This window comes from Echinops telfairi, unplaced genomic scaffold (genome assembly GCF_000313985.2).
Source record: "Echinops telfairi isolate 266 unplaced genomic scaffold, ASM31398v2 ScPeMD7_655;HRSCAF=1070, whole genome shotgun sequence".
In the NCBI taxonomy this organism is placed as follows: Eukaryota; Metazoa; Chordata; class Mammalia; order Afrosoricida; family Tenrecidae; genus Echinops; species Echinops telfairi.
In genome coordinates this window covers 21,643,669-21,656,009 of record NW_022104553.1, presented here as the reverse complement: position 1 = coordinate 21,656,009, position 12,341 = coordinate 21,643,669, and the positions used below count along the sequence as shown (strand labels likewise).

At 57.6% G+C, this 12,341-nt stretch overlaps 2 protein-coding genes across 5 annotated transcripts; one reads left to right on the top strand and one right to left on the bottom strand.

The window, feature by feature from the left end:
- Positions 1 to 417: 417 nt before the first annotated feature.
- Positions 418 to 5,873, bottom strand: IRF3 (interferon regulatory factor 3). 4 transcript variants are annotated; one of them, XM_004710439.2, is made up of 8 exons: positions 5,683 to 5,873; positions 4,749 to 4,921; positions 4,039 to 4,210; positions 3,884 to 3,954; positions 2,696 to 2,888; positions 2,225 to 2,596; positions 1,268 to 1,383; positions 418 to 669 (listed from the first exon to the last, which is right to left on the bottom strand). In XM_004710439.2, the coding sequence occupies exons 2-8, from the start codon at positions 4,911 to 4,913 to the stop codon at positions 487 to 489; spliced, it is 1,272 nt and encodes a 423-aa protein (XP_004710496.1). In that variant the 5' UTR covers positions 4,914 to 4,921; positions 5,683 to 5,873; the 3' UTR covers positions 418 to 486. The 4 variants fall into 4 exon arrangements, with proteins under 4 accessions (XP_004710496.1, XP_045148703.1, XP_045148702.1 ...); XM_045292768.1 differs by having other exon boundaries at positions 3,884 to 3,951; XM_045292767.1 differs by having other exon boundaries at positions 5,713 to 5,873.
- Positions 5,874 to 6,093: 220 nt separating this feature from the next.
- Positions 6,094 to 12,046, top strand: BCL2L12 (BCL2 like 12). The gene is made up of 7 exons (XM_045292851.1): positions 6,094 to 6,209; positions 6,742 to 6,856; positions 6,976 to 7,205; positions 8,487 to 8,573; positions 8,927 to 9,018; positions 10,496 to 10,783; positions 11,834 to 12,046. Exons 2-7 carry the CDS (start codon positions 6,750 to 6,752, stop codon positions 11,882 to 11,884), a joined length of 855 nt encoding a protein of 284 aa, XP_045148786.1. The 5' UTR covers positions 6,094 to 6,209; positions 6,742 to 6,749; the 3' UTR covers positions 11,885 to 12,046.
- The last annotated feature ends 295 nt before the right edge of the window (positions 12,047 to 12,341 follow it).

The window sequence follows — 12,341 nt, the reverse complement described above, 5'->3', positions numbered from 1 at the left end:
GTAGAGTCGAGTCTTGAGGGTCACATTTGCTGCCACAGAAGGGGGCTCATTGCCCCGGGGCAGGTCGGCTTCTCAGGAGCAGCCCTGTGGATGGGAGGACCTCACTGCTACCCTGCATGGAGACTATAAGGGCCACCAGGCCAGGCAGGGCTGGAGCCCGGGCCAAGGGGACTTGCTGGGGTCTCGCAGCATGACTGGGACGCAGTTAGGGTGCTCCCCAAGGTCCAAGTGAGGCGGGAGACCTGCCCCTGGGTAACCATGCAGACCGTTCCCAGAGCAGCCAGCCTGTCGTGACCTCCTGACCCCTGTGCCGGTCCAAGTGACCTTTGCCTCCATACCAGGTCACTGGGAAGCCAGCCACTGGGAGGGCTTCGAGTGAGAAGTGTGAATAAATACTGAGGTCCCCACAATGCCAGCTGTCATGGAAACCAGTTTATTATTGGGAGTCGGGCACTGTGGCCCTGCAGCAGGGTGTTTCAATGGAGGTCAGGCCTCCCCCGCGACCTGGAACTCCATGTCCTCAACCAGGTCCTGCAGGTAGGCCTTGTACTGGTCGGAGGTGAGGGAGAGCAAGGGGCTGTTGGAGATGTGCAGGTCCACGGTCTCCAGGGAGGAGGCGCCCCCCTCCCGGGCCATGTCCAACAGAGCCCGGAGGCAAGTGGGAACTACCTGCAGGAGGCAGGAGAATGCCTGAGTTAAGGGCAAACCCCACTGCCCTGCCAGCCCCAGACTACAATTCCCAGCTGTCCTCTCTGCGGTGTCTGGATGGCGCAGCATCAGGCCTGGGGCTGCAGGGAGTTATAGTTGGACCAACAGGGGGGCTACAACCGGTTTCTAAGAGACAGGCTCCCAGAAGCCCCCAGGGCTAAGGGGCCAGTGGTCAGAAGGAACCTATTGTCCAGGCGAGCAAGGTCACTTAAGGGACGCCCTACGAGAACTGGAACTTGTGGAAGTTGTCATTTCTCAGAGGGTAAGGTTTTGGCGGGACAGTCCCGATTTTTAACAATTTTTCACATGTCCCGTGGCGTTTTTTAAAAAGTCCCAATTTTTGGAAAGAATGCCGGACAAGCTAGGGTATACGGTTTTGAGCTGCCATGTGGCTATTTTGCCAGGATATGCGTTTTATCAATGGTGTCCCGCTTTACCAATGTTAAAATCTGGCCACCTACCTGAGGGGCTTGGTGGGGGGTGGGTCCTGTCTGAGCATGTTCTTCCCCTGTCCCACCCCCCTCAGTCCCACCCCTCAGCCTCAGGAGACCCAGGCAACCTTGACCATCACCAGCCTCTTGGTCCACGACACATGCTGGGGCCACTGCTGCCCAATGCAGAACCACAGGGTGTAGCGGGGTGAGCGTGTGCTTCCCTCAATGAAGGCAATCAGATCTGGGAGTGGGGAGGGGGCGTCAGGGAGGATTCCCACTTAGAGTTCACCACCTCCCAGCTCCTCAACCCAGGGCCCTTCACAGCTCTGACGCCACAACCTGGGGACACTTGCTTCCAGCAAAATCCCCATAGCCCTGGCACACACATAGGCGACCCTTGTCGCCCTCCCTGCACCAGGCCAAGCCCCACCACCCCACTCCAGAAGGAGTTCCGCTTCCTGCAGATGATCAGTGGTCCCAGAGAAGGAGGTGTTGGGTGTCACCTGCCCCCAAGCCCTTAGGCCTGTGCCAGTCGGCTTCCGACCCTGCAGGCGGAAGCACTGCACCTGTCAGTTTCCACCTCTTTCTTCCTCGGAGCTGCTGGTGGGTGTGAGCCACCGGCCTGAGCACTTTACCACTGGTGCCTCTTGTATTCACTCACCCAAAACCAGGCCCCTTACCACCACCACCCACCACCGCCTAGTCCAGTGGATTCTGACTCCTGGCCACTCTGCAGGGCAGGCAGGACTGTGCCCAGGGATTTCCAAGCTAACTGCCTTTTTAATCCCAGCTGACTGCCTCATTTTCCTCCTGGAGAGCGGCTGGCAGGTTCGAACCGCCACCCTCTTGGTTAATAGCCGCATGCTTAGTCACTGGGCCACGGGGGACCTCGCAGAGTTATTACTTGACCGTACCGGCCCTTGGCGGGCATGTGTGGCCATCAGACCGCAGTATGGACAACGGCACTATCTGCACTGGGCTCGGCTCAGAGTCAGCGGGCAGAAAGGACATGGGCCCAGGACCCAAGGTAGACAGAGCCATCATCAGATCCCAAACTACTAGGGACCCCCTGGCCCGCTTACCTGCCACAAAGGGTCCCAGGTCAAACACGACGCCTCCCACGTCCTTGGGGACCTCGTTGTGTGTGCCCTCGGGGAGCAGCTCCTCGCTGACCGTCCAGAAGACGCTGCTGTGGCCCAGCCTCCGGGCCCAGAGCCGCTGCCCCGCCCGCCACAGCATGAGCCCTGACCCCAGTGACCCCAGCACACGCCTCACGTAGTCCACTGCCATCATGTCTGCTAGGACTTGCCCGGGGTTGGGCAGCAGCATCTGCCGCCCAGGCAGGGCCCTCTCTGCCACTTCGGAGCCTACCAGCCGCAGACCCCCGGGGCAGAAGGCTGCCTGTTGGAAGACTTGACGGCCCCGGTAGAAGACGGTCACCTCGAATTCCCAGTCTGAGCAGAGGAGAGACGGTTTAGCCAGTGGAAGAGGGCCCAGCGGGGACCCCCACTCTGGCCTCCTCACCACCTACTCATCCATCCCCCTGCACCCACCATCCTCAGGGACCAGCAGCTGCTTCAGGGGGTTTTCCTGGGGGACCAAGCCCCTGCAGGGCACAGAAGGGTCCACAGTAGGGCTGAGCAAGAGCTGAAAGGGGTCCTCAGGGGCCACGGCGAGGCTTGGGGGACCCCCGTCTGGGATTGGGGCCAGCACCATGCTATCCAGTAAGTCCTCCAGGATGTCATCCTGGAGAAGAAAAGAGGCCACCATGTGACCAAGGGCTACCCCTGGCCCAGCAACTTGGGGCCTCCAGGGCGCCCTCTCAGATGGAGGAGACAGCCGCTCACTTGCCCAGGCACTGCAGTGGCCATGGGGGCACGGGGTCAAGCAATCGGCTGCTCATCACAAGACTGGCGAACCCACACCACGGAGGGTATAGCCCTCCTGCTCCTCCATCCCAATGGGGTCTTCCAGAAGAAGTCGGCAGGTGGGCTTGAACCACACCTTCTGTGGTCAGCAGCCCAAATGCATAAGCACACTGGGTGCCCTCAAAAATCCAGGGTCACTCCACAGAGGCTCTAAAGTAGTGGTTCTCAACCCTGGGGGTGGTCAACCCTTTGGGGGTTGAAGGACTCTTTCACAGGGGTCGCCTAAGCCCATCGGAAAACACAACTATTTCATGATATATAATTACTGGTACATATAGTTTTGTAATGAATCACTATGTTCAATTTGTAACAATGAAAATAGATCCTGCATATCCGATATTTACATGACAATTCATAACAGTAGCAAAATGACAGTGATGAAGGAGCAACAAAAATAATTTTATGGTTGGGGGTCACCACCACATGAGGAACTGTATGAAAGGGTGGAGGCATTAGGAAGGTTGAGAACCACTGGTCTAGAGGACGGGCAAAGTGGCCACATGCATTTCTAAGATTGAACTCTAGGCGAACAGACAGCCTCCTCTTCTCCAGGAGGAGCAAGCGGCAGGTGGATTGGAACTGCTGACCTTGTGGTAGTGGGGTTAATTTCCCTGCCAAGCAGGAAAACTTTTCAAAGTCCCGGCAAGGTGCAGTGAGGACCTTGGAGGGAATCTGACTTTCCTCCTGAGACTGGCGAACCACTTGGTAGGGATGGGGAAGAGGAGAGGGGAGGGAATTGGGAGCAAGGGAGAGGGTGGGCCACACAGGAACAGTGTGCCCACTGGAAGGTTAGGAGAGAGGGGTGATTCTTACCTGGCTACAAGAAGCACTGCCCCCGTCATGGGTGCTCGGAAGGGTGTCCGGTTCAGGAAAGTCCCGATCTACTGTCAAAACGAAAGATGAGCCAAATAGGGGTGCCGGACCCCCCTAAATCCCAGTCTCCATGCCAAGGCCTGCTGCTCGCGCACCTGATGTTACAAACTCGTAGATCTTGTGTGGGTCCACTGGGTCCTTGCTGTGGTCCTCGGCTACATGCAACACCTCCTTCCGGTTCAGGGCTGACCGGAAGTTCCGCTTCCAGGTAGGGGGGTCTGGCTTATCTTTCTCGGGATTGTAGGCGCCGCTGACCTCAGCCCAGGCCTAGGCGTAGGAGGGGAGAAGACTGGGGTCTCGCCCATGGGGACCTAACACTTACCCTCCCCTTGCAGCAAGGCTAACCCCACAAGCCTCCACCCCTGACCCCCTGAACTGTGGGGTTCTGCGTGGTCCTAGATCTTCCCCACAGCGTTCAAAGGCGTTTGCTTTCGAACCCACGACCACCTGCCCTGGGCAACCTCGCGCCTGGCAACCCCACTTTGGGGTGCTTGAACCTCTCTTCCGAAGTCGCAAGACCTGCTCCCAGAACCGGCTCCCGGACCTGCCCGCATCCAGCCCACCAGCCTCTCCATCGGCACAGCTCCGCCCACTCCCACCCCCTCTCGTAGCCCCACCTTCACGAGCCAAACTCGCTGGTTCCTCTCTTCCAAGGGCAGCATCCTCCCTGCACTCCGATCACCGGTCGGACTGACCCCGCCCACCCGGAGGGCCCTGCCCTATGGGAGCCCGCCCCGCCCCGCCAGGCCCCGCCCCCGCCCGCCGGCGCTCCGCTCGGGCTTTCCCGCGCCCCGGCCCTCCGCACTTGGAATATGCGGAAGTCCTCCTGCTGCGTGTCCTGGCGCAGGCGGTGCTTCCAGGGGATACGGAAACGCTGGCGGCTCGCGTCCACCCAGGCCACGCCCTCCATCTGCCCGGAGTCCAGCTGCGAAATGAGCCAAGGCAGAATCCGCGGCTTCTGGGTCCCCATGCTCCGGCCTGCGGGCAGAGGGTCAGGCAGTTTCTGGGCGCGACCCCCCACCCCCTCCATCCACCCGCGCCTCCCTCTCCAGGCCCACCCCCGCGGGTTCCTCCTGGCGTGCAAGCCTGCCTCCTCCGGGCGCCTCGGGACCCTACAGAGACCCGTCCTCCTCCCATCCTCTCTTCAACGCAGCGAGGACCCCCCCCCATATTCCTTGACAGTTCCGCCCCGCCCCACCCCGCGCCCTAGGTCTTCAGTGCAGCCGACCCTCTGCTCCCTAAACTCTACCAGGGGAGTTCATTCTCCCACTGTGAAGCACACGCCCACCCCCCACCCCACCCCAACGTCCAGGCTGGGTCCCACCACCCGCCCTAGTTATGTCAGATGCTACTCCCTGGTGGCAAGCTTCGGGCTGCTAACTCCTCTGTCGGGGGTTCAAGGCTCGCAGCCGCGCCGCAGAGCTGCGGAAAACAGGCGGGCTGCTCCCGTCTGGAAAGCCTTGCCATGAGTCGGAATAGATCGGATGGCAGGGAGTGGGCAGGTGACTAAATGCAGACGTCTATCTCCAGCAGACCCCTGCGATAGTGCCCCCCACCCACTGAAGACCCCCCATGCACCCGTATCCACTGTCCGTGCACAATCCTCACCGGCCTCTTTGGACACCCCAGGGTAGACCTCTCTGGAGACGGACTTCCAACAAGAGCCCCCCCTCTTCGCCCTGCTGCCACTCTCAGGGCAGACACCCACCCCTCCTCCCCCGCCTTCTCCTGCCCCTCACCCTGAGATGGCCCCGGCTCTTCCGCGTCACCTAGGTCGAGGGTCGCCGAGTGCTGGGGGTCTCCCCGGTCTTTGGGATCGAGCTCTACACTGTGCGCCCCCCTCTCTTTCCGGTCAGCGGAATTCTAAAGCGGCGGGGCTTTCCTCTCCATGATCACGACCCGATCAAACTTGGTGCGTGCAACCTTTCCAGACTCGAGGGGCGGTCCCGCCCGCCCAGACCCCACCTCCAGGCCCTTTTAAGGCCTTCCGGGCTCGGGCCTGCTGGGAACCCCACCAGCAAAATTTTGCCGGCGGGCAGCGCCCCGCCCCTCGACGCCGGGGCGGGTAGTCGCCCGGCCCAGTGCGCAAGCGCACGGAAGTTAAGCTTTGAAAAGTTTGCGCAAGTTCAGTGGAGGCGGAGGTGGGGGCCGGGGCCAGGTGAGCCCGGTGTTCACCCGGGATGAGCCGCCGGACCGAGGAGGGACCAGGACTCGGTGGCCGGCTTGCCCTCCCTGCTTTTCCGACACCCGCGCGTCCCGCGTCCTCGTGAGTCCAGGCTGAGCCACCGCGGAACTCCTCCTCCCTCCCGGCCGGCTGCGCTGCCCACACTAGCAAACCGCCGGGGCACGCGTGCCCGGGAACCGCCTGGGATTGGTAGTGCCCCATCCTCTGAATTTACTACTTTGGCAAATGTGGCTTTCAGAAGCCAGGTGTTGGAGTCCCTCCAACCTCAGACCCAGGAGTTCGGGTCCCCAGACCCCTAGACCCCGGAGGTCCCAGCATCAGCCCCTTCTCCCTCAGACCTAGGAGCCTGACCCCCGAGCTCCCCTTCTCCAGACCCAAGAGTTTGGGTCCCCAACCCCTCCTCCCTCAGCCCCTTCCTCACCCAGACTCCCAGACTCTTGGTCCCCAGTTCCCTTCTCTCCCTGGGCACTGGACCTCCAGCACCTTCCTGCCTTGGGGATTAACCAGTTCTAGCCCCTGGGCCCCTCCTCATTCAGACACTTAAGAGTTTGGACCCCAAGCTTCCTCGCCCCTCTGGACCCTGAGCACTTAGCTCGAGCCTCTTCCCTCACAGGTACCCCCATGGCAGGCGCCGAGGAGCTGGGGCTCCGAGAGGACACCATGAGGGTCCTTGCAGCCTTCCTCAAGCAGGGTGAGGCTGCCGGGTCTCCCGTGACCACTCCACCCAGGTAAGAGAGGTTTCACTCCTCCCTCAGGGGCCTGGCATTTGGGTTGGAACCTTTTCAGACTCTTGCTCCTGGACTCAGTCTGCCTCCTTTCCCTCCTCTCTACCGGCTTTGTCCCCGAGGTTGCAGGGAGGTGACTCTCAAAGCGTCGAAGAAGAAACAGCTTCCAGGGCTCCTGTGGACTCGGTCTCTGAGGTCCTCCTTCCCAGGAGCCCCACTCAGGAGCTGCCCACAGACTTCTTGAGCCGCCTTCGCCGATGCCTCCCCTGCCCCCTGGGCCGAGGGGCAGTGCCCCCTGAGTCCCCTCGGCCTTGCTCCCTGCCACTCCGCCCATGCTATGCTTCAGAACCTGGTAAGCAGTTTCTCCTCCATCACCTTTAAAACCAGCAGGGCCAGGGGCCTTCCTTCCCAAAGGACTGATGGAATCAGAAGCCAGAGGGATGCTGTATATGGTCTCCCAAGCCAACTCTCACCATCCTGTTCTGTGCCCATCCCTATCCAATTCGATTTTTTTTTTAAAATCATTTTACTGGGGGCTCTTACAGCACTTATCACAATCCATCCATCCATCCATTGTGTCAAGCACGGTTGTTGCCATCGTCATTCTCAAAACATTTTCTTTCTACTTGAGATCTTGGTGCCAGCTCATTTTCTCCCCCTCCCTCCCTCCCTCATGAACCCTGGATAATGTATCAATTATTCCTATTCATGTCTTACACCAACTCCTGTCTCCCTTCACTCACTTTTCTATTGTCCATCCCCCTGGGAGGAGGTTATATGTAGATCCTTGTGATCAGTTCCCCTTTTCTCTCCCCACCTTCCCCTTACACTCCTGATATGGCTACTCTCATGATTGGTACCGAGGGGTTTATTTGTCAGGATTCCCTGTGTTTGGAGCTCTTATCTGTACCAGTGTACATGCTCTGGTCTGGCCTGATTTGTATGGTAGAATCAGGATCATGATAGTGGGGAGGGGGAAAAGCATTAAAGAACTAGAGGAAAGTTGTATGTTTCATCTGTGCTATACTGCCCTGACTGGGTCTTCCCGACTAGATTTTGTATCTGTTGATTCCATGCGCTGGCTGGGGGAGGGTGTTTCTTTTCCCCTTAATTATAGCTAGTTGATATTTAGTTCTTACCTCTCTCCTCCATCCATGCACGCCTCCTTGCCCCCCAGGACTTTTGTAGCCACCGGTACCCACAGGAAAGAGATAGGAGACCTAGTTTTCAGTCACTGTTCCCTGGCTGGGGACACAACTCTAAGGACATCCTTTCCCTTCCTGGTCCCTCCGTTTCCTCCAAGAGCAAAGGAGAAGTGGCAATGGGGTGGCATTGGACTTCAGAATGTCAAACAGGTTTCTTCTCCTAGATGAGGCTGAGGACTGGTGATAGCATTGGTCTCTTGGCCAATATTTAATAGCTGGTGATGTCTGAAACAGACATGGGCTAGGGTGGTAGTTCTGGGAATACCAGACTTTTTATTTCCTTGGATGGGATGCTCTTCAGGGTCAAGTGCTGCATCAATATTCAAAACCCAGCATGGAAATTGTAACTACCTGGCAAGGTGATTGGGAGAAGAAAAGTCTTAAATTTTTTATGCCTGGACACCCCTAACCCCTAACTTTTACCCCAGGTTCTGCCACACCAGACTTCTACACCCTGGTGGCCCAGCGGCTGGAGCAGTTGGTCAAAGAGCAGCTGAGATCACCTCCCAGTCCAGGTGAGGTCAAGAGGGGCCCTGCAGAGGGATGGGGCCAGGAGTGTGGCCAGTCAGGGTGCAGACGGGGTTCATTAGTAGAGTCCCTGCCTTCCGTGTGGGAGACTTAGGTTCGATTCCTGGCCCTTCCACCTCACGTGCCTTCCCTGTCCACCTGTCAGTGGGAGCTTGTGGGCTGCTGTGATGCTGAGCAGATTTTATAGAGCAAGACGGAGTCAGAAGAAAGGCCTCGTAATCTCCCAAAAACCAGCCAGGAGACACTAGGGATCGCACTGTTTGTGTGGAGCCTGGGGTCAGAGCCCACAGCAGGAAGGTAGCCGGGTGCTGCCCGCAACTGAATTCTACCTGCTTCACAGAACAAGAGGATGCTCCACCTACCGAGAAGGAAGCCGTGCTGCGTAGGCTGGTGGTCTTGCTGGAGGAGGAAGCAGAAGTCATCAACCAGAAGGTAATGGGCGGGGCTGGACATTACCCCTTTGCCAAAGGAGACAGGAATTTAGGGGGATGGCTGGGCACTGGCTAGGAGGCTAGATCTTTGTTTTCATTGAATGGACTGGTGGGAAGAGGGTGGGACAAGTGCTTTAAATGAGTGGCCTTCCTAGATTCTGGAGCCCTGGTAGCATAATCGTTATGCATTGGACTGCTGCCTCAAAGCCAACATTTTGAAACAACCAGCCGCATTTCCAGAGAAAGATGAGGCTTTCTACTCCTGTAAAGAGTTACAGTCTCGGAAAGTTCTACACTGCCCTACAAGGGTCATTAAGAGTTGGACTCTTACCAAAAAAAGGGGAAAAAAAAGAGTTGGACTTGATTAAATAGCAGTGAGTTTGCTTTGGGTGGTTACGTTTTGATGCCGTGGTTTCTTGAGCAGGGAGAATGAACATGGAACTCAAATAGACACACAGACACACAGAGACAATACAGGGCTGCAGCACCAAATAGACACAGACAGACACGGTACAAACTGCCAGCAGCCTTGACAGCCCGCAGTGCTTTATTCTTATGTACTACATACTGGCAGTGTTCCAGATAAGTTTGCTAGTCACACACTTGAATTTCTCATAGCCTTGAGAGTGAGTTCCGTATCTCGGCCCATACCGTTTGTTTACATTTCTACCAGGGAAACACTGTTTGCAGCTGCTCCCACAAACTCCATACCGTTTGCAGTAAGGAAGCAGTTTATGAGAACCAACTAGAACAGACGTTTGCGTACTGTCCTAGACAGATAACATGACAGGAGACACCGTGCTCCTCTCATGGCTCCTTAAGTTTATTGGTAGGGGGCGTGACCAGGGCTCTGATTGGAGGTTCACGGTGGGTGTGGCTAGAAATTAGACCCGCCCCCATAAAGTGGGGCTAGATCTGGATTGGCTGTTGAGGCATCGCAGGGGCGTGGTTTCACAGCTGAGATGGACCACTTCCCTGGGCATAGTTGGGAGTAGAAGCCATCATAGAAGCTGGTTGGTGATTGGGTGATGGGCTGGGTAGAGGCGTGGTTGAATAGGTAGAAGCTGATTGGTGATTGGGTGATGGGCTGGGTAGAGGCGTGGTTGAATAGTTAGAAGCTGATGGGTGATTGGATGATGGGACGAGTGGAGGCTCAGTTGAATAGGTAGCATCTAGGCAGCACCAGACTGGTAGTATAATGGTTACCCATTGTGTTGCGATCTTAAAGGTCAGCAGTTCAAAACCACCAGCCACTCTCGGGGAGAAAGATGAGGCTTTCCTACTGCAAAGAGTTGTAGTCTCAGGAACCCACAGGGGCTGTTCTACCCTGCTCTGTCGGGCCACTGAGAGTAAGTGCAGTGTGAGAGAGGTTGGGCCAGAGCCTCCAAAGCCACACCTCCCCTTCTCTGATTGGCTGGCCTTGGGCAAGGGGTCGTCCCCGGGGGCGGGCCTTGCCCCTTCTCCTCTTTGCCTCGCAGCTGGCCTTGGACCCTGCTCTGCGCCGCCAGCTGGCTCGCCTCTCCTTGAATTCCTTCGCCCGCCTGGCTGAGCTGTTCTCCAGTCGCAAAGCCAGCCCCCATGGCGGCCGTGCGCGACCGCTGTCACCGTGTCCCGGGCCCCCACCGCCTTCCCCGGAGCCCCTGGCCCGCCTGGCCCTGGCCATGGAGCTGAGCCGGCGCGTGGCTCGGCTGGGCGGCACCCTGGCAGGACTCAGCGTGGAGCACGTGCACAGCTTCACCCCCTGGATCCAGGCCCACGGGGGCTGGGTGAGCTGCCAAAGCCCTGCCCCCGCCCCCCTCTCCTGACCCAGTTGCCCTGTGGGGAGTGGGTGGGCTTGTTGGGTGCCTTTGTAGAGCTCTCAGGCCTGCCTTTTGTAATTGTGAGCGCCAGCAGCCCTGGTGGGTTTTACACGTTGGGCTGCTAACTGCAAGGTCTTCAGTTCGAAACCACCCAACGCTTTGCGGGAGAAAGACCGTGCTTTCTACTGCCATAAAGAGGTACAGTCTCAGAAACACGCAGGGGCAGTTCTGCCCGGCCCTGTAGGGTCACAGTGACCGCCATCAGCTTGATGGCAGTGAGTTAGATTCTGGTTAAAGAGAGAGATGTGCTTCAAGGGATTGGCGCCACTCTGTCGCACACAGCGACTGTCACTTGAACATGGATTCGATGGCACTGACTTGCCACAACCTCTGGCCTGCTTTGGCTTCGGGCTCTAGCACGTCAGCCTCTGCAGAGCTCAGTGCTGCCCCCGGTGACCAGTTGCCGTCTCTGCACTGCTGGGTGCAGGTTATTAACTCTGAACCTCAGCTTGGCCCTGCCTGCCTGCCTCCCTCCCTCCATCCCTGTCTGTAATGGACTCTGTGTCTGTGGGGAGGGTCTCCTAATAAGAATGCAGCCCGGACAGCCAGAGCCTTCTGTCTCTGTCCTTTCTCTCTCTGAGTTTCTGTCCGTCTGTCTCTAAGCCTCTGCTCCATAACCCACCCCCACTGCCACCGCCTCTCTGTGTCTCTGTCCCCCACCCCCATATATATCTTTGTCTCTTTCTCTATGGGTCTCTGTCCCCCTCTCTCTCTGTATCTCTGTCTCTTTCTCTCTGGGTCTCTGTCCCTACTTCTCTCTGGGTCTCTTCCTCCCCTTAATCCCCCTTTCTTGGTCTCTGTCCCCTGTCTTTCTGGGGTTTTGTCCCACTCTCTAGAACTCCACCCTTCTCCCTCTGGGCCCCTGGGTACTTGGTGCCTGTCTCTGACCTCCTAGGGTGGGGACGGGCTGGATAGGAGCCCCTCCCTGCTCACTAGCTCCATACAACCCCCCCACAGGAGGGCATCCTGGCAGTTTCTCCAGTGGACTTGAACTTACCCTTGGACTGAGGCCTTCCACAGCAGCTGCTCCAGCCCTGGACCGCGTGGCTAGGCCCCTCGGTGCTTTGGCAGCATTCCTGAGCCACTCGGTGCTGCTCAGGGGTCTGCCATCGCTGCTCACCAACACAGAAAGTGTTTTCTAACTTTTCATATTAAAAGATTTTTGAAGTAGCTAACTGTTCTTTTACTTGAGAACTAAGTTGTGTCCCCATCCACCATCAAGGCTGGGTTGGCTAGATGGGTTAGCCTAGGTAGACCAGGGAAACAAATCTACAGCAACTCCTGTATGTATGAGAGAGAGTTTTATATAGAGGGTGAGTGTACATTCAGAAAGCATCTCAACCCCGTTCAGCCCAAGGCCACAAGTCCGACTTAGTCCATATGTCCGACACAGATCTACAAAGTCCTCAAACTCACAAAACACACATGATGGTGCCGCATGCAAGAGGCCAGTGGGTAGGAAGTC

Excerpts from the sequence above, each read along its gene's own strand:
- IRF3 (XM_004710439.2), bottom strand. The coding sequence starts at position 4,913 with ATGGGGACCCAGAAGCCGCGGATTCTGCCTTGGCTCATTTCGCAGCTG. Across the intron at positions 3,955-4,038 it reads CTACGAGTTTGTAACATCAG|TAGATCGGGACTTTCCTGAA; the intron begins GTGCGCGAGCAG and ends TCGTTTTGACAG. Across the intron at positions 2,597-2,695 it reads GCTGCTGGTCCCTGAGGATG|ACTGGGAATTCGAGGTGACC; the intron begins GTGGGTGCAGGG and ends TCCTCTGCTCAG.
- BCL2L12 (XM_045292851.1), top strand. The coding sequence starts at position 6,750 with ATGGCAGGCGCCGAGGAGCTGGGGCTCCGAGAGGACACCATGAGGGTC. Across the intron at positions 6,857-6,975 it reads CCCGTGACCACTCCACCCAG|GTTGCAGGGAGGTGACTCTC; the intron begins GTAAGAGAGGTT and ends TTTGTCCCCGAG. Across the intron at positions 10,784-11,833 it reads TCCAGGCCCACGGGGGCTGG|GAGGGCATCCTGGCAGTTTC; the intron begins GTGAGCTGCCAA and ends ACCCCCCCACAG.